This window comes from Bos taurus, chromosome 19, assembly GCF_002263795.3.
Source record: "Bos taurus isolate L1 Dominette 01449 registration number 42190680 breed Hereford chromosome 19, ARS-UCD2.0, whole genome shotgun sequence".
In the NCBI taxonomy this organism is placed as follows: domain Eukaryota; kingdom Metazoa; phylum Chordata; class Mammalia; order Artiodactyla; family Bovidae; genus Bos; species Bos taurus.
The window spans coordinates 27,662,182-27,686,435 of record NC_037346.1 but is presented as its reverse complement, the minus strand read 5'-3'; the positions used below and the strand labels follow the sequence as shown (position 1 = coordinate 27,686,435).

The following is a 24,254-nucleotide window of genomic DNA, read 5'->3' as shown; positions in this document are numbered from 1 at the left end:
TGCCCCTGAGCCATTGAGGAAATCCCTCTTACAAAGGTACTTGGTGGTATTCAGGGCCGATGGGCTGGAGTACAAGGTTCAGGAAGATTTGATTTGTGTCTGACAACTCAAGGTGAACATCTGGAAGGCTAGACTCTGGGGAGACAGTCGATACCTAACACCAGGGAATGGCTCTTTCCTCAGGGTTTCCTGAGGTTTCTCTCAGACTCCCAGCTTCACCAAAGTCACCCCAAATCCTCACCTGCCACCCCTACCCCTACTCATCTTGCTATTGGCAAACACATGGCCGTCCTTGTCCTCGACAACACCAAGGACACAGAAAAGGAAGCTCCTTTCCTCCTTTTCTTCCCACTAAAGGTACGGACTTCACCCTTCCTGCTCCCACCTCCTGCTTTAGAGGAAAAGGCTCTAAAGAAAAGGCTCTAAAAGCTGGAAAGACTGATGCTGAAGCTGAAACTCCAATACTTTGGCCACCTGATGTGAAGAACTGACTCATTTGAAAAGACCCTGATGCTGGGAAAGATTGAAGGTGGGAGGAGAAGGGGATGACAGAGGATGAGATGGTTGGATGGCATCACTGACTTGATGGACATGTGTTAGAGTAAACTCCGGGAGTTGGTGATGGACAGGGTAGCCTGGCATGCTGCAGTCCATGGGGTCGAAAAGAGCTGGACACTACTGAGCAATTGAACTGAAGTGAACAGCTGTCTAAAGTTACTTTCATCTCCTCAGGGACTGGTTCCCGTCAGTGTTTGTCTTTTTAATCACAGTGTAGGATTTAAGACCTTGGGAAAATCACAGTCCTGACTGTCACTTAGTAATCAGGTGCTCTTAGACAGGTCATACCACCTTCCTGAGCCTCAATGTTATCCCCTGTGAAATGGAGTTATAATAGTGTCTGACTAATAAAGTTGTGAAGGGTATTAAACTTTCACAAGTAAAGCTTCTGACCCGTAAGAAGCACCCAATAAAACATCACTCCTTCCTTTGCACACACACTCTGAATGTGACTGCATTTCTTTTTTTACTGAGAATATAGAAACCCAGGAGAAGGCAATGGCACCCCACTCCAGTACTCTTGCCTGGAAAATCCCATGGACGGAGGAGCCTGGTGGGCTACAGTCCATGGGGTCGCTAATAGTCGGACACGACTAAGTGACTTCACTTTCACTTTTCACTTTCATGCATTGGAGAAGGAAATGGCAACCCATTCCAGTGTTCTTGCCTGGAGAATCCCAGGGACGGGGGAGCCTGGTGGGCTGCCGTCTATGGGGTCGCACAGAGTCGGACACGACTGAAGCGACTTAGCAGCAGCAGCAGCAGTGCTGGGCCTTTGTTGCTGTGCACAGGCTTTCTCTAGTTGAGGCTACTTTTCTCTAGTGGGGGCTACTCTTTAGTTGCAGGGTGCAGGCCTCTCTTATTGTGGAGCACAGGCTCTAGGGCACTTCAGTAGTTGCTGCACGTGGCTCAGATGTTGCAGCTCTATGGGTTCTAGAGCAGAGGCTCAATAGTTGTGGTGAGTGGGCTTAGTTTCTGGATCAGGAATAGAATCCATGTCTCCTACATTAGCAGGCGGATTCTTTACCACTGAGCCAGTAGGGAAGTCCAGGGGATGGGGGTGATGGTAGATTCTTAATCTCTGGTCCACCAGGGAAGTCCCTCCTATGAACTGTTGATGGGCTCACAAAGGCTTGCAACACCCTCACCTACCTAGCTTCTTTTCTGGCTACTGAAGGAACATCTTGTACAGCTGTGTCATCACAGGGTGTGCCCTCCAGCATTCTCTGGAAGGCACCGACTGCTGGAAGGACCGGTTTCTGGGACCGGCCCTGATCGGTGATCCATGATCATTCAGTCCACCTGCCTCGGCATACGTGGGTGTTGCCCCGGGCTTGGGCACCAGGGCCCAAGGAGACCACCAAGATGGAGCCCAGACTGGGGCCTTTTCTCCAAGAGCCAAGAAGTCCTCCATCCCTTGGGGGGCAGTGCTGAGTGTGAAGTGCTCAGTATTGGCCTCTCTTCTGCCACTGAAGTTGGCCTGGAGCCCTTTGCTGCTGGCCCTTCCTGTTGCTAATGTGGCCCCCTTGGGCCTTGTTTTAGCTGGGGCCTGGCCTGCCCTGGCAGAAAGTGTGGCAAGAGCTCTGAGTGCCCATTTTTCCTGGGATAGAGGCTAAACCCTGGAGAGGGGGGTGACCTCAGAGGCCAAAGTGGAAGACCTGTCAACATTATGCCTGAGAATCCACAGGGCCCTAAATCAGGCAGGACGTTGACAGTAGTAACCTGGGAGTTCTGAGGACGGCTCATGACTCAGGAGCAGACGGTCAGGACCGAGAGAGCGGCCTGAGGAGACAGTGTGCTGGCTGGGCTTGCTGGTGATGAAGAGAACAATGGTGCCGCAAGGTCATAAATTGGATGACTGTGAACATTTATTTGCTTGGCTTCGTGGTTTGGATTGGAGAAGGCAATGGCACCCCACTCCAGTACTCTTGCCTGGAAAATCCCATGGATGGAGGAGCCTGGTAGGCTGCAGTCCATGGGGTGGCTAAGAGTCGGACACAACTGAGCGACTTCACTTTCACTTTTCACTTTCATGCATTGGAGAAGGAAATGGCAACCCACTCCAGTGTTCTTGCCTGGAGAATCCCAGGGACGGCGGAGCCTGGTGGGCTGCCGTCTATGGGGTCACACAGAGTCGGACATGACTGAAGTGACTTAGCAGCAGCAGCAGTGGTTTGGATAATGAGGTAGAGTAGAAGGGAAAGCCCTTTGTTGAACTTGTAGTCATGAACACAGTTTAATCCAATAGACCAATATATTTCATCATGATGAAAAAAATTAAGAGTTTTGTGGTAGATGCGTGTGCGGGTGTTCAGTTGCTCCATCGTGTCTGATTCTTTGGGACCCCGTGGAATGTAGTCTGCCAGGCTCCTGTCTGTGGGATTTTCCAGGCAAGAATACTGGAGTGGGTTGCCATTTCCTTCTCAAAAGGTAATTTCATTTGGCATTTTAGAAAATGCTGATTGTGTAACCCATTCATGAAATGCATCGTTAACTCTGGTGTAACAGGTGTTGAGTAAAACTTCTTCTGTGGCCACAGGATTAGAATTAGAGCTCTCAGCTAAAACTGTTAAGTTCTAAGTACTCCACATTCTAAAGAGAGGAACCCAGGAATTCCCTGGTGGTCCAATGGTTGAGACCTGGCGCTTCCGATGCAGGGTGCTCTGGCCGGGGAACTAAGGTCCCAAATGCTGCCCAGTGCAGCCAATAATAATAATAAAAGATAGAAACCAACAAATGACTCAGTTACTCTCACCTGCATCCCCATCCCAAGGGCTTTCTGAGAGTTTGTAGAATTGGCCCAGCCATAATCTATACTCCCATTTCCTCCTCCCCAGGCTGCTGGGGAGCTGAACACAGGGAAGGAGGGAAAGAACCAGAGTTGGTGGGAGCATCTGGGCTGAAGGTTACCCTTTTGCCAACAAATGCCAAGCAGCAACTTTCTGGAAGAACCATTTTTGGAGACTGGAGATGTCTTCGAGGGTGAGAATATCTCCTTGTTGGCTGAACGGAGCTGGGCTGCAGAACACAGAACCACAGCAGGGGCTGTGACGGAGGCAGTGGTAGCCCCCCGCCCAGTCCCCTCGCGGCCTGAGACGGTGAGAAAGAAGTCAGTTCCCACAAATCCTCATGGAGGAGGACAGCAGTCAGAGGGCAACTGAAGCTGGGGGCTGCCACAGGACACACAGAGGCAATGGTAGCCAGAGAAGGGTGTGGGGGTGCCAACCAATGCTGGGCTAAAGAAAGACCTGGCTGCTGTCTTCTGAGGGGTCTTCAATGCTGAAGAACGCTAGGGAAGCAGATCCCCAAGCCCCAGAGGACTGTACCTAGGATGGATCCAAATGTCTCAGGGACCTTCAGCCTGTCCAGCTTTTTTTTGTTTTCGTTTGGGTGTTTTTTTTTTTTTGGGGGGGGGGGGTCATGCTTCATGACTTGCTGGATCTTGGTTCCCCGACCAAGGGTTGAACCCAGGCCCTCAGCAGCACAGAGTCTATACCACTGGACTGCCAGGGAATTCCCAAGCTTATCCAATTTTGAAGGTCCTCTTTAAGAAGAATACAAAATTGGGTAGTGGGGCTTGGAAGGGACTTGTGCAGGTGAGAGATTGTGAGGTTTCAATTTTATTAGCTTTGTAGTGAAATCACTTCTGCACAGGTAGATAGGATGGCACCCCCAGACAGAGTTGGCTGCAGCCGAACCAAAGCGAGACCAGGGCAATTTTCCCAGTCAGTCAGCAACCAGTTAAGCTTCTGCTGTATTCCTCCCTTGAAGAATGAGGGGGTGGGTATGGGTGGGGGATCCCAGGATCAAATTATGCCCCTATGTCCCCACTATGGGCTTCCCAGGTGGCGCTAGTCGTAAAGAACCACCTGTCAATACGGAATATGTAACAGACTTGGGTTTGATCCCTGGGTTGGGAAAATCCATTAGAGGAGGGCATAACAAACCCACTCCAGTATTCTCGCCTGGAGAATCCCATGGACAGAGGACTGGCGGGCTACAGTCCATAGGATTGCACAGAGTCAGACACCACTGAAGTGACCTGGCACACATACACCACACGTCCCTCCTATCCTGATCAAGGATCCAGAGCTGGAAGTGCAGGGAAGAAGCAGGCATGCGCTCCTCCCCCCTACCCCAGCCCCCTGTGCCTCCTCCCACCCCCAACCAAGACCCTGACGAGTGCGGTGAGGAACAGACTTTCAGAGCAGATAGGAGATGGGAGTTTTCAACTGGACTGGACTTTTGGAGGTACTGGTTGGAGAAATCTAAAATGTGTTCATGTTCCTATCCCAGTCCCACCAAATCAGAAGTCTGTAACAATCTGATTACACAGACATTGACTAGGAGTTTAAGTCATGCTCTTGCAGGAAAGAATCAAGGGGTCATGAAGCAGGACCGACCATCTGTGAGAGAAAAAACTCCAGGGCATCATGAGAGGCACCCAGGAGCCCCAAGCCTGAACTCCTGAGTTTGCTTCCTAATCCCAGGACTTGCTGGACCTGCGGTAATTGACAAGGCTTTTTTCACAACTGGGAGCCTCAGTTTCCGTGTGTGTAAGATGGGTCATGTGAGGATTACAGGCTGTATATGGAGACGTGCTTTTTGTTTGTTAATTTTATTTACTTAGTTTTGGCTACACTGGGTCTTGGTTGCAGTGCATGGGCTTTCTCGAGTTGTGTCGAGTGGGGGCTACTCTCTGGTTGTGGTGCTCGGGTTTCTCATTGCAGTGGCTTCTCTTGTTGCAGAGCACGGGCTCTAGGGGCATGAGGGTTTCAGTAGCTGTGGCGCATGGGCTTAGTTGCCCCTTGGCATGTGGATCTTCCTGGATCACAAATCAAACCCAGGCCCCCTGCATTGGCAGATGGGTTCTCAACCTCTACCACCAGGGAAGTCCAGGGTGACATGGTTTTTAGACAGTGAGATCTATGTTCCCTGTGACACATGGGTAAATGCCTGGATGGCATGCCCTTCTCTGGATCCAGAGATCCAGACTCAGGGGTAGGTGATAAAGTGCAATGTCCCTGGTGGAGGTGACAAAATAGCTTTAGTTTGAATGGGCAAGTCTCTAGATGTGACAAACAAGCTCCTCTCTGTGGGAACCTCACAGCTGTTCTTCTCCCCAGTCTCTCTCTGTACTCCCTTCCCCCTCCAGGAGCAGGGGGAGCTGCCTGTCCCACTCTAACCTCCTTGTCAAGCTGTAGTCACTAACTCACAAGGATGTTGAGAGGCAAGACACGCTGAGCTTAGAGACTTTGCCTCACTCTCCTTTACACTGTCTCCTCTGGGAGGGCGGGCCCTGAAAGATTCCCCCTCGTTCTCAATGTTGAGTCAGCAGGAGAGTTCTGACAAGGCTACCAGACTGTGCACGCTCTCTCCCCCAATGTCCCAACCTCTCCCAGGTTAGGTTCCCGTAGGTGGATTTTCAGGAAGTCCTGCCACCCCGATGGAGTCAGGGCTTGAAGAGAAACATCGTCTCTGTCATCCGTCCTTCACTCCTTCCCCATTCCTAAGTCAGTGCTTTTCCCCTTTGTGAAGGTGTTAGTTGCTCTTTGGACAGAGGCTCCTCTGTCCATGAAATTCTCCAGGCAAAAATACTGGAATGGATAGCCATTCCCTTGTACAGGGGATCTTCCTGACCCAGGCTCAGTCTTCTGTATTGCAGGCAGATTCTTTACCATCTGAGCCACCAAGAATGCCCCTTTTCCTTCCTGTTAAACCAGTCTAACCCCTACTGCTTTCCATTATCCTTTTGAGAAGTGACCATCATCAGAAAACCCAATTCAATTCAGCTTAAGCAAGGAAAACAACTTGCTAGCCCATCATCCTCAAATAGCGGAATCTGGTTAGGCCCAGTGAGGAGCAGAGGCTAAAACAAGTGGCAGCAAGAAGGTCTGCCAGCTCCAATCCTATCGTTGTGGTGGCAAGACCACTCAGCATCACATCCTCTTGCAACGCTGCCCTTGGCTTCTAGCAGTGTCTCAATGTGAAGCCTTGTTTGCCTGGCCTGGATCATCCACTTGTCCTTGAAGCAATCCTGGTGGCCAGAGGAATGGAATGATGGGGCAGGACTGGATGGGGAGGTCTGAGTCAGTTCCACAAGGACTGAGAATGGGGCAATGATGGATGCCCAGCACACGGATGCTAGGAAGGTCATGTTAGAAAAAGAGCCTGGGGGCAGCAGGGATGTTGGGCTCAAAGAGAATGGATGACCAATGGGCTGGTTGCACATGGGTGGCTTTGGGATGGTCTATCCTGTTCCAATGCCCCAGACTCTGGGAGGGTTGGAGGTAGAGTGTGGCTTGCTGGTGAGACCTTGTCCAGAGACCAGTGGACCTCAACTTCCCCATTTGGGGGCCCTGATCCTTCAGTCTTGGATTCTGGCTTCCATGGATCTCAGGTCTTGGCCACGGACAAGCTCTGTCCTTCTCTTCCTTCCTCTTTCATGCCTCTGACCAAAGGATGAGGCCAGCTACCCACTTCCAGAGCCTCAGAGATCCTGGTCTTTTCTAGAAGCCTGAAAGTCCAGTGACTTCCCTGCTTTGTCCTCTCAGAGCAGACCCCCTGAGCAGAGGGGCTCCCGTGGGGTTGCAGTCCTGAGATCACCTTCCCCTGCCTGGGCCATCTCTAGGATTCACCCCATATCTGAAGTCCTCCCTGGCAATGCAATGCCGGGTTCGAACATTCCAGGGGTGGGGGTGTTCAGACCATCTGGGCCAAAAGGACCACATACCAAGAAATGGAAGAAAGCACACCTTTATTCCAGGACCCAACACCATGGCATGTGGCCTGGCGTCCAGAGCACACAGTCCAAAAGATCCTGGTGAACATGGCCATACAACCCAGTTCCAGAGCCCCCAGAGTGGGTCCCTGGAGTCCACTGCAGGTGGGGGTGGGGAGCAGAGCCCAGTCCCTGAGAAGCAGCACAGACGAAAGGTGCCAGGTGAGCCCCAGGACGTGAAGTATTGCCCCAGCTACAGGGTAGGCACCCAGCAGCAGCAGCTGCGGGAGATCCCGGCTTTGGTCGTCTTTGGTCCTGGCTACAGAGCCATCCTGAAGGCAAGGCCAGCAGCAGAGGTAGTGTAAACACGGCTAAAGGTGAGGGGAGCCTACTGGCCAAGCCGGGTGCTCTCTGAGCTGGGAGTTGCTGGGGTCTGCAGGTTGTAGGGGTGACCTGGTGGACAGGACTTGGGTCAGAGGACAGGAGTGCTCTCAGAGACTGCCTGGGCCCAGAAAAAAGGTTCCACGGAAATGGAGGAGAAAGACAGGGAGAAACTTCCAGGCAGAGAGAGGAGACTAGGAGCAGAGAGGAGACCGTGGCTTGATCGTTTCCCTCCTCCACTCCCACCAGCCCTCTGAGCTCTAGGGCAGGTGGTCCCTGAGTTCTCCAGACTGGGGAGGAAGACAGGCCTCTCCATTACCAGGCTCTCCCCATCACTTGCATGGTCTCCTTTCAGACTGAGTTCCCAGGTGACTCAGTGGTAAAGAATCCGCCTGCCAATGCAGGAGACATGGGTTTAATCCCTATGTCCAGGGATCCTCCACATGTTTGATCCTCCACGGGAAGATCCCCTGGAGGAGGAAATGGCAACCTACTCTGGTATTCTTGCCTGGAAAATTCCATGGAGAGAGGAGGCTGGCAGGCTATAGTCCATGGGGTTGCAAGAGTCAGACATGACTGAGTGACTGAGCATGCACCTGAGAACAGGGTGAGTTGACAATGGGAAGGAACTGGCTCAGCCCTGTTTTCCCCACCTCTGACCCAAACACAGCTTGGCCCCAGCTCATCCTCCTTCCCCTCTGGGGGTGCCCCACCCGCCCCTATTCTCATCAATCATCCTCCACCTAATCCCAAGTCAACTCTTCCCTGAAGCTCTCCTGAATCACAGGCTAGTAACTATCCTAGGCCCCACACAGGCTGGGAGGAAAAGAGTGGGAAGGGGTGGGGTGGGGTGGGGCGGGAAGGAGGGAAGAGGCAGGGGAGAGACAGCTATGTGCACATGTCAGGTCCAGCACCAGCAAGGCAGAGCTGGCCTTCAATCCCTGGAACCTAAGTACAGAGAAAAAATCTAAAGAGAGATGTTTCAGAATGTAGGTAATTTTAAAAATACTGTGTCTGTGAGTGCATCAGGGTTTAAAAAAAAAGAAATCCTTAATTCACCATCTCCGAACTTGGTTAAAAATGCTTTTTAAATTATACCATATTATTCACTATAGCAGCACCACCTTAAGTAACCAGAACTTGTAGCTGCTGAATCTTAGGTTTCTTCTTTCTCTGCCTTTAGGAAGGAGGAAAAGACCACTAAATTTGTGGGTTTCACGAGTCAGGCAAAGCAACCCTTCAACCCACAGACTCATCCATAGTCTCAACATCAGCTACTCCAGGGTCCTGAGGTCTGATGTCTACAGACACCTGACAGGCACGTAAGAGTTTAGAGAATCCTGGTGTCCTGGAGTCCATGGGGAGTGGCGGGCACTGTGCGAATGGAAGAGTGAAACCTGGAGAGCGGGGTGGGGTGGGCAGGTGGTTGCTCTTTAGCTCCAGCAGGAAGTTGCAGCTGCCCCTGTGTGGGGCTTTTGATTTCAGAGAAGAAGGAAATTTGGTAGACATTTTTACAATGGGGCCTCTGTTGATTTCTAAATGTTAGCTCAAGACAAAAAGAAAACCATTCCAGTGGCCAAACAAGTCTCGAGACGAGTTTCTAGCCTGGTTCTTATGAAATCTTAGAAATTCTGGCTTCCCAGGTGTGCAAATGGTAAACTATCCTTCTGACAGTGCAGGAGACGCAAGAGACTTGGGTTTGACCTCAGGCCAGGAAGATACCCTGGAGAAGGAAATGGCAATCCATGCCAGTATTTCTCAGCCATCCACTCTCAGCAATTCTGAAATTTTAGAGCTCCTAAGATCATTTAGTTACATGATTCAGAAACTTAAAAGTATGTATACATAGTCTCAAGGAACTCTGTTCAACTCTGTTAAAATGTAGATTCTGTTTCCATAAAATGGGGCCTGAGATGCTGTATTGCTAACAAGCTCCCAGGCGATGTCACTGCTGCTGGCCCACCAACCACACTGTGTGTCAGGACTGAGTCCAGCCTTCCGCCTAGGGAGTCCATCTGATGGTACTATCGCTGCTTACAGCTAGCTCCAGTTCTGCTCACATACCACCAGGGACTGGAGGCTCACTACCTAGAGAGACAGCTTGAGTGGCTGCAGCTGCTGCTAACTTCTGCCACCCAGAGTCCAACATGCCAAAGCCCAGGCTCTGGGATATCAAAGTACCACAAAAGAAACTTCAGCTAGAGACCCACCAGGATGGGATGGCTTGATGCTTGTGGCAAAGACCTAAGCAGGAAGGATTTTCCATCCAACTGTCTGCTCAGCAGCGACCAGTTAAACAGAGAATACTACTATTCCTGGGTGTTCTGGTTAGTAAAGGTTCGGAGCAGTTTGTTTACATGCCTTTCCCCAAAGCCAGGAACCAAGTTTTTTTTCTCTGCACTTGGGCAAGGTGTGTGGTGCCACCAAAGGAGCCAGTTTCCAACTGGTGGAGGATGGAGAAGAGAAGGATGCTTGAGGCTAAATAGAAGCCCTGGAATCCTCAGGCCACGTGACAACCCCTGTGCTGGTGGAACAGGTGGGCTCCACCTCCTCTGGGGTTGGGACATCCAATCCCAGACACTCCTTCCTGGGGCCTTCCTGATGGGCTCAGGGTCACTGGGGCTGCAGGCCATGTGCCCCGTGCCCCATATCCCAAGGCCAACCACTCAGAAGCCCAGCTGTCAGAGCTGGGGTGTGTGGAAACCACCTACGCCACTCTTCATTTCACCACCGAAGGGGAACCCAGGCCTAGAGAGTGCATGAGGCTTTCTCAAAGTCACACAACTGGTTTGCAACCAGCTCTTGTAAAGGCTCATAATCCTTTGAGGCAGAGCTGGACAGAAGTCACTGGTATTAGCCAGGTTTTTGGTCACCTACAGCAGCAACGTTCAGGAAAAGGACCTTCCGGAATAATCCTGAGGGAAAGAGGAGGGTCTCAGAGGGAAATCGTGGACAGGGGTCATGGGGATTGTCCTCTGTAGGGAAGAATCATGGATCAGTTTCCTGGAGGGCAGAGGGCTGGGTGTCTGCTGGAACAGAGCTCTGGAGGCAACAGTCAACTGGTCCTCTAGTGAATCCTAGAATTACTGAGTTCCAGAGGCCCAGAGGAAGGGCTTGTTAATGCAGTAAAGGGAGAGGGGGTCAGAGTGAAAGTTCCAGAAGGTCATGTTTAAAGGTATTCCCAAGTCTGGATTCCTGGACCACTCCAGAGCTCCAAAACCAGAATCGCTGTGGCTGGTGCTTCCCTCCCAGGGGAAATGTCTGGGTTTAGGAAGCAGCCTGAGCCCACCAAGTCAGGGGAAGGGTTGTCTGTCCTCTGGGAAGCATTTGTGGTCCCCGGGGTCTGAGGGGCCTAGGAGCCCGGGGGAGGGGGGGCGCAGTACCTTGTTCCAGACCCAGCCTCACTTCCCAGAAAACTGGCCTGGCCTCGCCTTCTCTAGCTTCTGGCGCCGATCAGGGGGGATCTCGTGCAGGCTGATGCCGTGGTTGCTGGCCCTGTGGGGAAGGGAGAAGAGGCGGTAGGAGGGCAAAACCCAAGCCACCCTGCATGGGCAGGAGTGGGGAGAGGGGACCGAGGGAGTAACTCGGTCTTCACCCACGGATGCCGGATCCTCACCCGGGTTGCAGGTCCGGTGGTTTGGGGATGGGTTTGTTGAAGCCGCGTCTGCCCACCAGCCAGTAGGTTTCCTCTGCGCCCTTGCCCTGGGGAGACACGCGGGACGGTAGGGCTCAGGCGGGCTGGGGTGAGGGCCGGTGGCGCTCCAGGTCAAAGTGGAAGCGTGTCTTCCAGCCCGGCCTCACCTTCAGCTCCGTGCGGCCCCGCACCTCAGTCAGGAAGCCCTCGTTTAGGGCGGAAAGGATCTGCACGGTGCTCCTGTTCACGTGGATGCGGTAAGCTGGGAGAGCGGGGGACACCGTGACCTCGGGGGACACCCCTCCCGCGCCCCCGACCCACCCGCCCCTTCCGCCCCGTCACACTCACGCAGCCCGGTGGACTCCATGCGCGAAGCGGTGTTGACTGTGTCCCCAAACAGGCAGTACCGGGGCATGGTGAGGCCCACCACGCCCGCCACGCACGGGCCTGCGGAGAGGAGCAGGGTTGGCGGGCCTGCGGGCCCGGGCGGCACCTAGTAGGGCTCAGCGGTCTTTAGCATTCCCAGAATCTCCACTGGCTCCCCAAAGACACCCTCTCAAGCATGCCCTCCCAATTACCATGGAGCCCCTGGTGTGAAAAGGTGGCTTCAAAACAAGTTCCCCTCCTCCCCCCGCCCCCTCCACAAGTTTGCCTCTTATCTGGGAAAGCGGAGCCCTGCCCGCATTAGGGAGAGGGGCTGGAGTGCCCGGGGGGCAGGGGGGCCCGGGTGTGGGGACAGAGTTACCCGAGTGCAGGCCAATGCGGATGCGCACGGGCACTTCCGGCATGTGGCGCATGCGGAAGGTGCCCACGGCGCTGAGGATGTCCAGAGCCATATTGGCGATCTCTGCCGCGTGCCGGTGCCCGTTCCTCTGGGGCAGGCCCGGAGGCCACCATGTAGGCATCCCCAATTGTCTCCACCTGAGGCCAGAATTCAGTACTGAGCCTCCCCAACCAATGCCACTGTCCCTGGTCAGGAGGCCTAAACTGGGGTGAGTGCAGAGATCCTGGGGGCCTTCCAGACAGGGGACTGAGTGGGGGACTGGCAGCAGAGAAAAGGAACAGGAGGGCTGGGAAAGAGGACTGTGCTGGTGGACTTGGATAGTGGGTCTGGGACCTGAGCAGAAAGGGCTGGGTGCTGGGGAAACTGAAGGAGGGCTTGTCCCCTCCACACCCCACCTTGTAGACATCATGGGAACCGATGATGGCATCAAAGAGTGTGTAGAGGTCGTTGAGCAGGTCTACCACTTCGATGGGCTCACTCATGGCTGAGATGGTGGTGAAACCCACAATGTCACTGAAGTACAGTGTCACCTCTTCGAAATACTCGGGCTCCACAGGTGTCCCCATCTTCAGCGCCTCTGCCACAGACCTAGGGATGGCAGATGGTGAGGTTGCCTGGAGGCTGCCCCAGGCTGGCTGGACTCCAGCTGTCCTCCCCAGTCATCTCTCCCCATCGACACCCACGGAGGCAGCATCTGTGTGAGCAGCCGGTCTGTCTTCTGCTTTTCCAGCTCCAGCTCCTCTGTGCGCTCCCGGATCAGGTCCTCCAGGTTACTGGAGTACTGTTCCAGCATCCGCAGCATAGAGTCGATGATGTTCATCTTCCGGCCCTTGTTGATGCTCTTGAACTAGTAGGAGGAGGAAGCTGGTGGGGCTGCTGGGGACTTGGGCTGCCATGCCCCTCTCATGAAGCCATATTATGCCTGATCCTCTGTCCACACCCCTTTTCATCTCATCCTAGTCAAGCCCACACCTCACCCCGTGCTGGGCACTGTATTTTCACACATTATTTCCAGGTCAGCTGTTCTGTTAGTAACTGACAAGGGACTGAAACCAGCCCAGTCTTTGGACTCCCAAGCCAAGAGTCTCTTCCCCACACCAAGCCAAATACATACTCAATAAATGTTATTTTAATTGAATTAAATTCTTCTCTCATCTAGAGCTCCATCTCCCATTCCAAAGGTCTCCACAGCCCCCATTCTCACTCTGTCCCTACCAAACCCTTAGTCCTCAGGCAATGCCTTAGGAAGTAGCCTGGAAGGTCAGAGATCCTGCCAGCCTGCCTTTCAGCAGCCCCCAGCCCCACCCCAGGTTTCTGGCAAGTGCCCAGCCCAGCCCCTGACCAGTTCAAAGGTGCGATCCATGGAGGGCCGAAGTTCTGGCTGCTCTGCCCAGCACTGTTTCATCAGCTGGATGCACTCCATGGGCGCCTGGTCTATGGACACGGAGGGCCGACACAGTGGAGGGGGGCTCTGTACCCTCTTCACCACTTCTGGAAGTATGAAGGGACCAAGAGAGGAGATGGACCAGAGGAGAAGCCACCTCTGACTCTGGCCTGATTGTTGCAGCTTGAAATGAGGGAACTGGATATGGTCTGGGATTCCTTTAAATCAGAGCTTCATTAGATGAGGAAATGTAGTGTGGGAGGTGACTCTGGGAGCAACAAGAGGACCCTGAACCGTTGGGTAGGGGGCAGGGGGCTGTAAGACGTGTCAGGCAAAGAGGCTGCCTTATTTATTGCACATAAGAAAAGCAGAGGTTAGATTGATCGAGTAGTTCTCTGTTTCCTGTCTGGTGGGCTCCAGTCCATGGGGTCGCAAAGAATCAGACACGACTTAGTGACTAAACCACCAGCACCATCATAGATGATAATATGGACTTGAACTAGATCCAGCTGCTTTCTTCCCCCTCTTCCCCTCTCCTGCTGTCTCCCTGGGGCCCCTAAGAACCAGACAGGAATGTACTACTAGCCTTGGGGGAGCAGGAGGGGTCCAGGATCAGAACAGAGGAAACCCTGGGGCGCTGAAAAGGTCGCCCCTCCCATCCTGATGCTTGGCTCTCCACTGCCCTGATTTTCAGGCGCACATAAGTGTCAGTACCCAGAGAGACTGGGTCTCTAGTCCCAACACCAGGCAAGGGGCCGCCGTACCCTCGGGAGTGAGCTCCAGCATGGCGTAGGGGGCGCTGCGGCACACGACCTCCTGCATAATGATGCCCAGACTGAAGACGTCGCCGGCCAGCGTTCCCCGGCGCTCCAGGACCGGGTCTCGAAGCAGCTCCGGGGCTGTCCATAGCTGGTCTGAGGTCGGGGAAGGGGGTGTGGGCACGCGGAGAGCCGCGGAGGCCCTGGGGACAGACCCCCCCCCCCTCACCAGAAAGCCCAGACTCGCCCTCGCTCAACCTCTCAGCCTGTGTCTGACCTTACTGCTCGCAGTTATCCCCAAGAGAAACTACCAGAAACCCTAAACAGGTTTCGGAAACAGTCCTTCCCTTTAGACAAAGCGGTGCCCAGAGAAGATTTGGTCCCTTGGAAACAAGCCAAACCATTAGGTAAAGCCCCATTTGAAGCAGGACTCCCAGCAGAGGCAGGAGCTCCGCCCTCAGGCACAAGTACCACCCCCTGAGCAAGTCCCGCCTCCCTAACACGTCCCGCTCCCCCAACAAGCCCCGCCTCCCCAGCCACAGTGTTCCCTCTCTTCGTCTCAGAGGTCACAAGACCTTTTCGGTCTCAGGAGTGGCGTCCAGTGGATGTGGGATGGAGAGAGTTCGAGGGAGGAGGAAAGAAGAGGCGCTTGAAATAATGGGGATGCGGGGGATGCTTGTCCGCGCAGGAGGCAGCCGGAGACGCCTACCCTCCGCGCTCGGTGGCTCAGGTAACACCCTCTGCGCCTCCAGCAGTCGCCCATGACCGTGGTCGGTGACTTTAAGCACGAACCTCCCGTCCACCACGCAGTTCCGTGACTTCAGCCGCCCATGGGCCACCCCTCGATGGTGCAGATACCTTATTCCCTGGAAAGGGTGTCATAAAGGGCAGACTCAGCCCACGCGGGTCCCCTTCTGGCTCCTCTCCGCTGCATCCCACCCACTCACCCCCACACGCACACCTTGATGAGGTCCAGGAGGAGGGAAGACTTGAACATCCAGTCCAGCTTTATGTCTCTCTGGGCGAGGAGGTCTTGGAGGGAGCCGCGGGCGCAGTGCTCCGAGACCACAGCCAGCACGCCTTCCCCGGGGGCCGCGGGGCCGCCAGCTCCTCCCGCCAGGAAGAGGCCCAGGTAGAGGGCCACGTTTTCATGCCGGAGTTCCCGGATCTGTAGGGGGGTGGGGGGTGGGGGGTGGGGCACTTAACAGGCATTTTCTGTCCTAGGAGCCAGGTGGATGGAGCGGAGGCTGTTATTCAGGTCTCGCTTTGATCGGAGGATGGGATAAGAATGGTGAGTGGAAAGATCTATAGGGCATGTAAGGGGCTTCCTTCTACAGTAACTTCTCTCTCTTGGAAAAGACAACATGGTCAAAGGCCACCGTTCAGACGCTGAACATGATTTTGCTTTTGTTTTTTTGGCCCCACCGCGAAGCCTGCAGGGATCTCCCGGCCCTTATCAGCGCCCCCTGCAGTAGAAGCGCGGACTCTTAACCACTGGACCACCAGGGAAGTCCGTGAACATCGTTTAACTTAAAAGTTATGAATGAAAAGACAACCTTGCCCTGGTAATCAGGACCCAGGCAGATTCTGATTTATTAACCATAAGACTTTGAACTTGATGGGTCTTAAAGGAAAACACCTGATGAAAGAGAAGCTCCTGGTACCACCCTGCCTTCTGATACAACAGCCCTTTGGGGGAGAATCAGGCAGACACTGCACTATTTTCAAAGTCACCAAAATGGCTTGTGCTGGGGACTCAGCACAGGGCCTCTCTGCTTGGTTACATCATTGCACCAGATATTTCTGAGACCCCCATCATGTTGTTCCCCAAGTTAGGGAAGGACTAAGCGGTCCAGCTGTGTCCAAGAGGAGCCATCAACAAGGTCACACCCACCCAGGAGGACAGAGGCCCTCACCATCTGGCTGCAAAAAAGGGGGCTAGTGGGTGACCAGTGCCCTTGCTAGCTTTTCTTTGGTCCCACAAGGGGCTTCTTTTCATCTTAAATGCCTATTATTAAACGGTGACCTAGTCTGTTGACTACTGGTAGTCCACTTAAGTCATTCTGCAGCTGTGACCCAGAGCTTCTGGGAGGCATCTGTGAAGGAGGCCAGGCCAGGGCTGTACAGTGTTAGGAGTAAGGAGGGCATTAAGGTTGGAAATACCAGAATAAGCCAGTTTATAGCCTCCTTGCCAGTTTTCCACTTCCTTCAATATGCATCAACTGGGCCATGCTGCACAAGCAGTCTGACAGAACTGGAAGCCCATTTATTTTCTGTTGTTCACTCAACAAACATTCGCTGAGTGTCTCTAATGTTCCAGACACCCTGCTGGGTGCTGGAAATACAATGGAGGGGATAGAGAAAAAGTTCTCACTCAGCTTACAGTTCAGGGAGGGAGGAAGATAAGAAATAAGCAAGCACACACAGGTGAACAGACGATGACAAATTATGATACAAACATCTCAAAGAAAAGAACTAGTGTTGTAAGAGCATGATGGGAAACCTGCTTTAGAGAAGAGGGGACACTTCATTGAGAGCTCTTGGTCTCCCCCACAGTGGGGCCTACTTGGACTCAGCTGCAAAGAGAAGGCAAGGAGGGAAGAAATGACGGCCACCCCACACCCCATTATAGACCCACTCCCACCTTGGAGAAGGCCATCTTGGTTGCTGGGCGGATAGCTATATGCCGATCTCCTGGGAATTTCTTCAGCCAAACCCAGTCTCCCTGGAGCAGAGATAGGAGTAATGAATTTGGTTTCTTAAAACTGGGGGCTTTCCTGGTGGCTCAGTGGGAAAGAATCTGCCTGCCAATGCAGGAGGCACAGGTTTGATCCTTGATCTTGGAAAATTCCACATGCCATGGATCAGCTAAGCCCGTGTGCCACAACTACTGAGCCTGGGCTCTAGAGTCTGGGAGCTGCAACTACTGAAGCCCATGTTTCCTAGAGTCCATGCTCCACAACAAGAGAAGCCACGGCAATGAGAAACCCGAGCACCACAACTAAAGGAGCAGCAGGAGCAAGGAGCTTGATGTTTGCTCTGAATCTCCCTCCCTCTTGATTAGCCGAGCTCTCTTGGCTCTCCCTGAATCTGATCTCATTATTTCCCACCCATCCCACCACATTCAGATTTGCAGACTTCATAGTTAACGTCCTAATGCCCTCTTGTGACTTTTTTTTTTCCACTCTAAGTCTTGCTGTTCCAGAGATTGATTGGGATAGAAATGCTGGGTGGGGTCAAGATGTGGGTCTGGCTTGAGTCAGAGACAGCCTTTTTATTTTTTAAGACTTGATTGAATTTGTTACAATCTTGCTTCTTTTTTGGGGGGGGGGGAGGTTGTTTTTGGAAGTTTTGTTGTTGTTTGTCTTTTAGCCTCGAGGCATGTGAGCTCTTTGCATTGGAAGGTGAATTCTTAACCACCCAGGGAAGTCCCAGGCCTCCAGTCTTTAGGCCACTGTGATAGGCCTTTGAAAAGCCATCACTTGGATGATGGCTAAGGGGAAATCCCCCAGCAGGAAGGCTTCCCAGATGCCCCCCTTTGAGGAGGAATCCCCAAACCCTCTCGGGGTTCCCATCCTGGGCTCCTATCCCCATTTCCTCGGCTTGTCTCCAGGACTAGAGCTCGGCCTGCCTGGGAATCATGCTCACCTCATAGAGGCCAATGTTGGTGTAATCCGGGAGCTGGCTGTGGATGCTGCGAACATCTGATATGCTGCGGGCAGCCAGACTGGTTCGACTCCCCTGGGCCACCTGGAGGATAGACATCAAAGAACAGGGTCAAAATACACTGTGGGGTCAGAGTCCTGCGTTGAGGTCAGGCTGAGTTCTGAGAATTATAGAAGGGAAGGGAAGAAACCTTAATTAGAGAAGGTGATAATGACATTACTTCCCATGTACAGAATGCTTCAAGGTTTACAAAACAAACATATTCATTTTCTTGTTGGAGCTTCACGCTGTCTCAGGAAAGTGGTCAAGACAGGGGCTGATACCCTCATTGCACACGTGAGAGGGCTTATCCCAGCGCTCAGACCTGGGACAGAGTGAGGGCAGAAAGCAGGCCTTCCCAGGTGGGGGCTGGGGTGAGGGCTGGCCCAGGCAAGAGAGGACAGCTGGCTCCTGGATCCCCACCTCCCCCACCTTTCGAGAGTTGCCCCCATGCGGGTGGAGGAAGGTGATGTCATCCAGAGTCAGGATGATCTTGTTGGGGCCAGAGACCATTTGGATGTGAAGCAGCCGGTGCCTGGTAGAGAAAGGAAGTCATCTTCACCAAGAGGACCAAGGTCTGTGAGAGGAGGCCAATGCAGGGGTGGGGGGGTAATGCTGTCTCAGGGAGGGCAGTCACCCCCAGATCACGTGTCCCCTGGGACTCCACCAGCCCTCCAGCCCTCCTTCCTTCTCCCCTTTTCCCTTCATCTACTCTTGAGTGGGCTCAGTCTGCTGCACAGTTGCCCATTTCCAGCAGGTGGAGAACCAAGCACATCTCCTACCTAGCTCACTCCCCTACTCACCTACAATAATGGGCCAGGAAGGCCCCAGCCAGCCCCATCCCAACCACCAGGAGGAAGCCAATAAAGACGACGCTGGGTTCCACTCCTGGAGGGGCAGTGAGAGGAGAGAGGCTGGGGACCGTGGCAGGGGGCAGAGGGGAGGACCCTCTCTAGGGAGGTATGTGGTCCTGTCAAACCCTGCAGGCTCCAGGAAAGGGGGATGGGTACTCGGAACAGGACCAAGGGAAAAGTCAGGGGTCTTGCAAAAGGTGGGAAGGTGGTTCTTGGGAATGTTAAAAAGCTTCCAAAAGGGCTCCAGGGGCTCCACAGTAGAGGGGTCCTGCACAAGCCAGGGGTCTCTGAGGAGGCCCTGGAAGGGCCTCCAACAGGAATTACGGGATGAGAGTTCACTCTCACCATTTTCTGGAGGGTTCATGGTCACTGTCCCAGTGGGGGCTGGGATGCTCGCCCTCACCTCCGTTGCAGATGGTGTCTGGGTCGAACCAACACGAGGGGTCAGGCCCAGGCCCCCGTCCACCTTTAGGAAAATGCACTGGGGTTCCAGCGGAGTGGAAGAAGCCCTGCGTAGGGTCCAGAACGTATGTAGCGAACAGCTGGTCCCCAGTGGCATCCGTGTCCAGTAGCACAAACGAGGGCTCCTCAGCTCCTCCCAGGGCCCCACAGAAGCCAGGGACCCGGGCATCCCGGATATGGCGGGCCACCGCTGCTCCGGACACCCAGCCGCCACCTGCGGCCACCCGTGCTCGCGCCACGCCCCCAGCCAACAAGAAGACTGAGTCATAGATGGTGCCGAAGAGAGGGGATACCTGGGAAAGAGGGTAGGGGCCTCAGGTTTCGGGGTCAAGGCCCATAAAAAGACAGGGACTTACTGTCCCCGCTTATTCTTCTACTGGGCCCTTCAAGCCCTCTGTGAATTGACTGCACCTCCTAGTTAGTGGTTCCATATCCTTCCCATTGGCTCTCTTCCTCTCCCTAATTGGCTATCCCATATCTTTTTGCCACTGCCCTTCCCTCTTTTCAGGATTCTTAAGGTCTTCTTATCATTCGTTACTTCCGATTCCATCACCTACATCTCCTCTCTTTCCTCTCCTTTTGGTTGCCCTGCATATATTTTTAAAATCATTACCTATTATTCATTGAAAGCCTTCTTTGCTGTCTTTTGATTGGCTTCTATTTTTCCTTCTTTTCTTTTCCCTGAGTCAACCACCTGGTCTCATTGAGCTTCTCTATTATTTCCAGTTCCCATCTGGCACTAGGGATATATCAGGATCCAAGATAGAGTCCATATCTTGAAGAATCTAGTCCCTATCTCAAGGAATCTTTCCTCTGGAGGGATGTTAAGGAGTGAGGGTAGGGGTAACTGAGGGAGCTGAGGAGACAGGAAAGAAGGCCCCAGCCCAGGCTGGAGGAGGAGGAAAGGGCTTCCAGAAGTGACCATCCCTCAGGGGATGAATCAGAAATATGTGGAGGAGTGTAGGGACAGGAGAGAGGGAGCAGCACAGTCCGGTAGCACAGAAGCAGAAGACCATATCTGGAGAACCCAAAGGAGATCAGTCTGACTGAAGTTCAAGAAAGAAGAAAGAGAGAGGAAGACACAGACCTGATAAACCAAGTAGAGACCTATATCTCTCCAGGGCAAGAGAAGCCACTGGGAGACTTCGAACTGGGGTGACACAGTCAGATCTGTGTCTGAAGTTTGATCAAACTGTTGGGTGGAGAAAGGCCTGTGGTAGGTAAGTAGAGACCACTGGGAGATTTCACTGGGTATTTGGACCCGAGGTGCTGTGGCCTGAACCAGGGGACTGACAGCGAGGATGGAGAAAGTAGATGGATTCAAATGGCTTTTGGGAAGCAAAGGTGACAGGACTGGATGTCTGGACATCCAAGGAAGGGTTAGAGGCATCAAGTGACTCCTAGGGCTCTCACTTGGGCAGCTAAGTGGCTGTGCTACTTACTGAGAACTGAATAGGGTGTTCCCCACCCTTTCCCTCGCCTCTCTTTCTTCACCTGCCCTCCATCCCATCTCCCTCGCCTCTCTTTCTTCACCTGCCCTCCATCCCATCTCATCACTGTTCTCAGGGAATCCGGAGTATTAGCTGCTTCTTGGGAATAAGCTGTGAATCTAAATGTTCATAAAAGCCCTTGGCTCCACCCAGGGACCTTTCTGCTTCTCACAGGATGTAAGTTCTCAAAAAGTTAAGACCTGAGATGAAGCCCCAGGGGAAACACCTCTGAACTGGGCATGGAGGCTGGATCTGTATTCCCCCTCCTTCCGGCTCTCTCTCTCTTTTTCTTTTTCCAGCTCTCTGTTAAGAACACCAGCTCTTTGTTAGAGGCTGTAGGTCATAGCCTATTGGAAGTGGGTTTACTTAAAAGTAGGCTGCAAAAGATGTTGCACTATAGAGTTGGTTAAGAGTTTGCCATCTAGGTTTCCTTCCAAGGAGTAAGCATCTTTTAATTTCATGGCTGCAATCACCATCTGCAGTGATTTTGGAGCCCCAAAAAATAAAGTCTGACACTGTTTCCACTCTGCTTGCTGCTGCTGCTGCTGCTAAGTCACTCCAGTCGTGTCCGACTCTGTGCAACCCCATAGACGGCAGCCCACCAGGCTCCCCCGTCCCTGGGATTTTCCAGGCAAGAGTACTGGAGTGGGGTGCCATTGCCTTCTCCGACTCTGTGCTTAAGTAAGTATAAATAGCAATGATCCCAGCAGATGAGAGGGAGCACTGAGCTATTCTGATCTGTAGTGAGACACCTGGGGGTGCTAATAAGGGAGGAAGAATAAAGAATAGGTAAGCCATCCAAGCAGAGACATTACTTTGCCAACAGAGGTCCATCTAGTCAAGGCTATGGTTTTTCCACTTGTCATGTATGGATATGAGAGTTGTGAAGAAAGCTGAGCGCCGAACAATTGATGCTTTTGAACTGTGGTGTTGGAGAAGACTCTTGAGTCCCTTGGACTGCAAGGAGATCCAACCAGTCCATTCTGAAGGAGATCAGCCCTGGGATTTCTTTGGAAGGAATGATGCTAAAGCTGAAACTCCAGTACTTTGGCCACCTCATGGGAAGAGCTGACTCATTGGAAAAGACTCTGATGCTGGGAGGGATTGGGGGCAGGAGGAGAAGGGGACAACAGAGGATGAGATGGCTGGATGGCATCACTGACTCGATGGACGTGAGTCTGAGTGAACTCCGGGAGTTGGTGATGGACAGGGAGGCCTGGAGTGCTGCGATTCATGGGGTCGCAAAGAGTCGGACACGACTGAGCAACCGAACTGAACTGAAGAGTTTGCTCCTTGGGGCTGAAGGTGAGAGGTTTCATTACCTACTCTCTGGAAGCAATTCCAATACACTAAGACGCTCCAAGCAAGGTCAGACAGGGAGAGTTGACATTCCCAGGACAGGGAGAGTTCGTGGTTCTTCTCTCCCTATACCTCCTCCCTCCCATTGACTGCATGCTCCTCTCATTCCATCTGGTCTGTGGTCTGTCCGCTTCCCTTCCCACTGCCTCCAGCCTCCATCTCCACTTTTGGCGATTCTCTGCTCTCTTCCCCCGGCTCTCTTCCCCTCTTCCCACCTCCCTGGTCGCTCTACCTGCTGCAGATTGAGGTCCAGGGGCAGCTCCCGGTGCTCTTGGGCCCTGCGCAGGCTGTCCCGCACGCTGCCTCCCAGGGGACAGTGACGGGTGAGGGTGAGCACTGCATCGTGGGCCTTGCGAAGCTGTGAGCTGTTGGCGAGCACCGCCAGGGCGTCAGGGCCTGGAGACAAGGCGTAGTGGAGAGTGTCGAAGGGCAGGAAGACCAGGGAACCGTCGGCCAGGCCCAGTTCCTCTGCGGCCTCCAGCAGGCAGCGCTGCTCCTCGCCGCCCAGCAAGACCGAGTGCATTACCATGATCACTGCTGCGGACACAGAGACCCAGCTAGGGACTCTGTCCTCTGCTCCCTGGACGATCGATCCCCGCCCTCGCATCCTGCAGGGGAGCCTACCTCTGACTCTGGGCCCATCTTGGACCCTCCTCAAGGCCTCCCGGGCTCCAGACAGGTCGGAGGGCTCCATGGAGGTCACCAGGGCCACGGGCAGGCCCCTGGCCCTGAGCGCCGTGGAAAGTGCGTGTCCCGCCTCCACCCACAGGTCCTGGGGGGCGGTGACCAAGGCCACGTGCGCCCAGCGGAAAGCGCGCAGGAGGGCGTAGAGGGCATCGGCCGCGGGCGTCACCACCGGAGCCGTGGTGCCCGCTGCCCGCGTCCCGGGACAGCCCCAGGGGACCAGAGCGACCCCCGCCTCCTGGGCTAGTAATTCCGCCGGCCGGCAAGCTGCGGGGTTCACCGGCCCAACTAGACCCGAGACGCGGGTGAGCGCCGAGGACACGGCCCCCAGCGAGCCCGGCGTCCGGCACGGCTCGGGCAGCAGCGCGACCTCGAAGCGGGGGCCGCCCTCCAGGGCAGCCGCGTGGTTCAGGCGGGAGGCGGCCAGGCGGGCGGCCAGGTCCGGGCGGGCACGCGCGAAGATGGGGTCGCAGGCCCAGGGACCCAGCACCCCCACAGTGAACACGGCCGAGAGGACGGAGCGCGGCAGGAGCAACAGCAGCAGCAGCGGTGGCCTCAGCCGAAGCCGGGGCCGGGGCGGGATCGGGGGAAGGCCGGGCGGAGACGGAGACCACCGCGTGGGGGCGCAGAGTCCGGGGTCCCGAAGCCCACCCGCGAGGAAGGTGCAGGCGGTCATTGCCGGCTTCTGCGAGCACGAACCGAGTAGCATGAGCGGATGCGACCCCCAGAGCTCTCCTAGGGCTTTCCGCAACGCCCCCCCGCCCACTTTCTCAAAGCGCAATTAACCTGCGGGTTGTCTCTGCTTCCATACCGCGCCTCCCGCCCCTGCGTGGACTTCTATATAGGGTCAGGGGTATAGCCTAGAAGTACCCCTGACCCCCCACCACCCCTGCTTTCGCTCCCCCTTGTCTGCCCCTCCCCCCTCTTAGAGCCGTGGTGGGGTGGGGGTGGGGGTCAGTAGGGACACTCCTATACCCTTCCATGGTCTCTCTCGGGCAAAAGGGCCCTGGAGTCCGCGTGGAGGGGGCTTTGCCACTCACCGGAAAGTCCGGGGCTCGGGCCTAGGGCCAGGGTGAGGGGTCACAGGGCCGATCCTTCTGACGCCCTCCCACAGGTCTCCTTTGCCAGGGCCCAGGGCGGGGGGGTGTGGGAACAGCAGGCCAGAGCCCTTAATCTCCCCAAGCTGATTAGGGTCTCTTAATCAGGCAGGAAGGGGCTGGTGGAGGATGGGGCCTCCTGGGGTGGGCTCTGTCCTAGCTTCCAGACAGCCAGCCAGCTTCTTTCCCTTCCTTGCCTCCCAAGCCACAACCCCCAACATAAAAGCAGCTGCAGGTCCCCCTCTCAGGCTGCTGCCACACTACCCTGCTCGGCCTGGGGAGCCGCAGGATATGTCCATGGACACTTACGGGTGATCAGTCCTAGGGTCCTATTCCCTCCACTCTTGTTCCCAGTTGTGCCAGCCAAGTCCAAGCCCATCCCT

At 54.3% G+C, this 24,254-nt stretch overlaps 1 protein-coding gene and 1 long non-coding RNA gene across 2 annotated transcripts; one reads left to right on the top strand and one right to left on the bottom strand.

Annotated features, from left to right (window-relative positions):
• Positions 1 to 9,447: 9,447 nt before the first annotated feature.
• On the bottom strand, positions 9,448 to 23,922 carry GUCY2D (guanylate cyclase 2D, retinal). Its single transcript, NM_174548.4, is given in 21 exon segments — positions 9,448 to 10,575; positions 11,044 to 11,155; positions 11,277 to 11,362; positions 11,462 to 11,556; positions 11,643 to 11,741; positions 12,040 to 12,174; positions 12,176 to 12,215; positions 12,474 to 12,666; positions 12,762 to 12,925; positions 13,421 to 13,569; positions 14,227 to 14,376; positions 14,930 to 15,086; positions 15,182 to 15,388; positions 16,865 to 16,945; positions 17,869 to 17,970; positions 18,358 to 18,460; positions 18,729 to 18,813; positions 19,183 to 19,534; positions 22,323 to 22,627; positions 22,715 to 23,459; positions 23,815 to 23,922. Coding segments are annotated over 19 exon segments (3,333 nt in total). The 5' UTR covers positions 23,451 to 23,459; positions 23,815 to 23,922; the 3' UTR covers positions 9,448 to 10,575; positions 11,044 to 11,061.
• LOC101902972 (uncharacterized) lies at positions 12,030 to 16,258 on the top strand. The gene is made up of 4 exons (XR_009491694.1): positions 12,030 to 12,286; positions 12,809 to 15,352; positions 15,445 to 15,511; positions 15,653 to 16,258. It is a non-coding gene; the product is annotated as an uncharacterized lncRNA (long non-coding RNA).
• Positions 23,923 to 24,254: the final 332 nt, after the last annotated feature.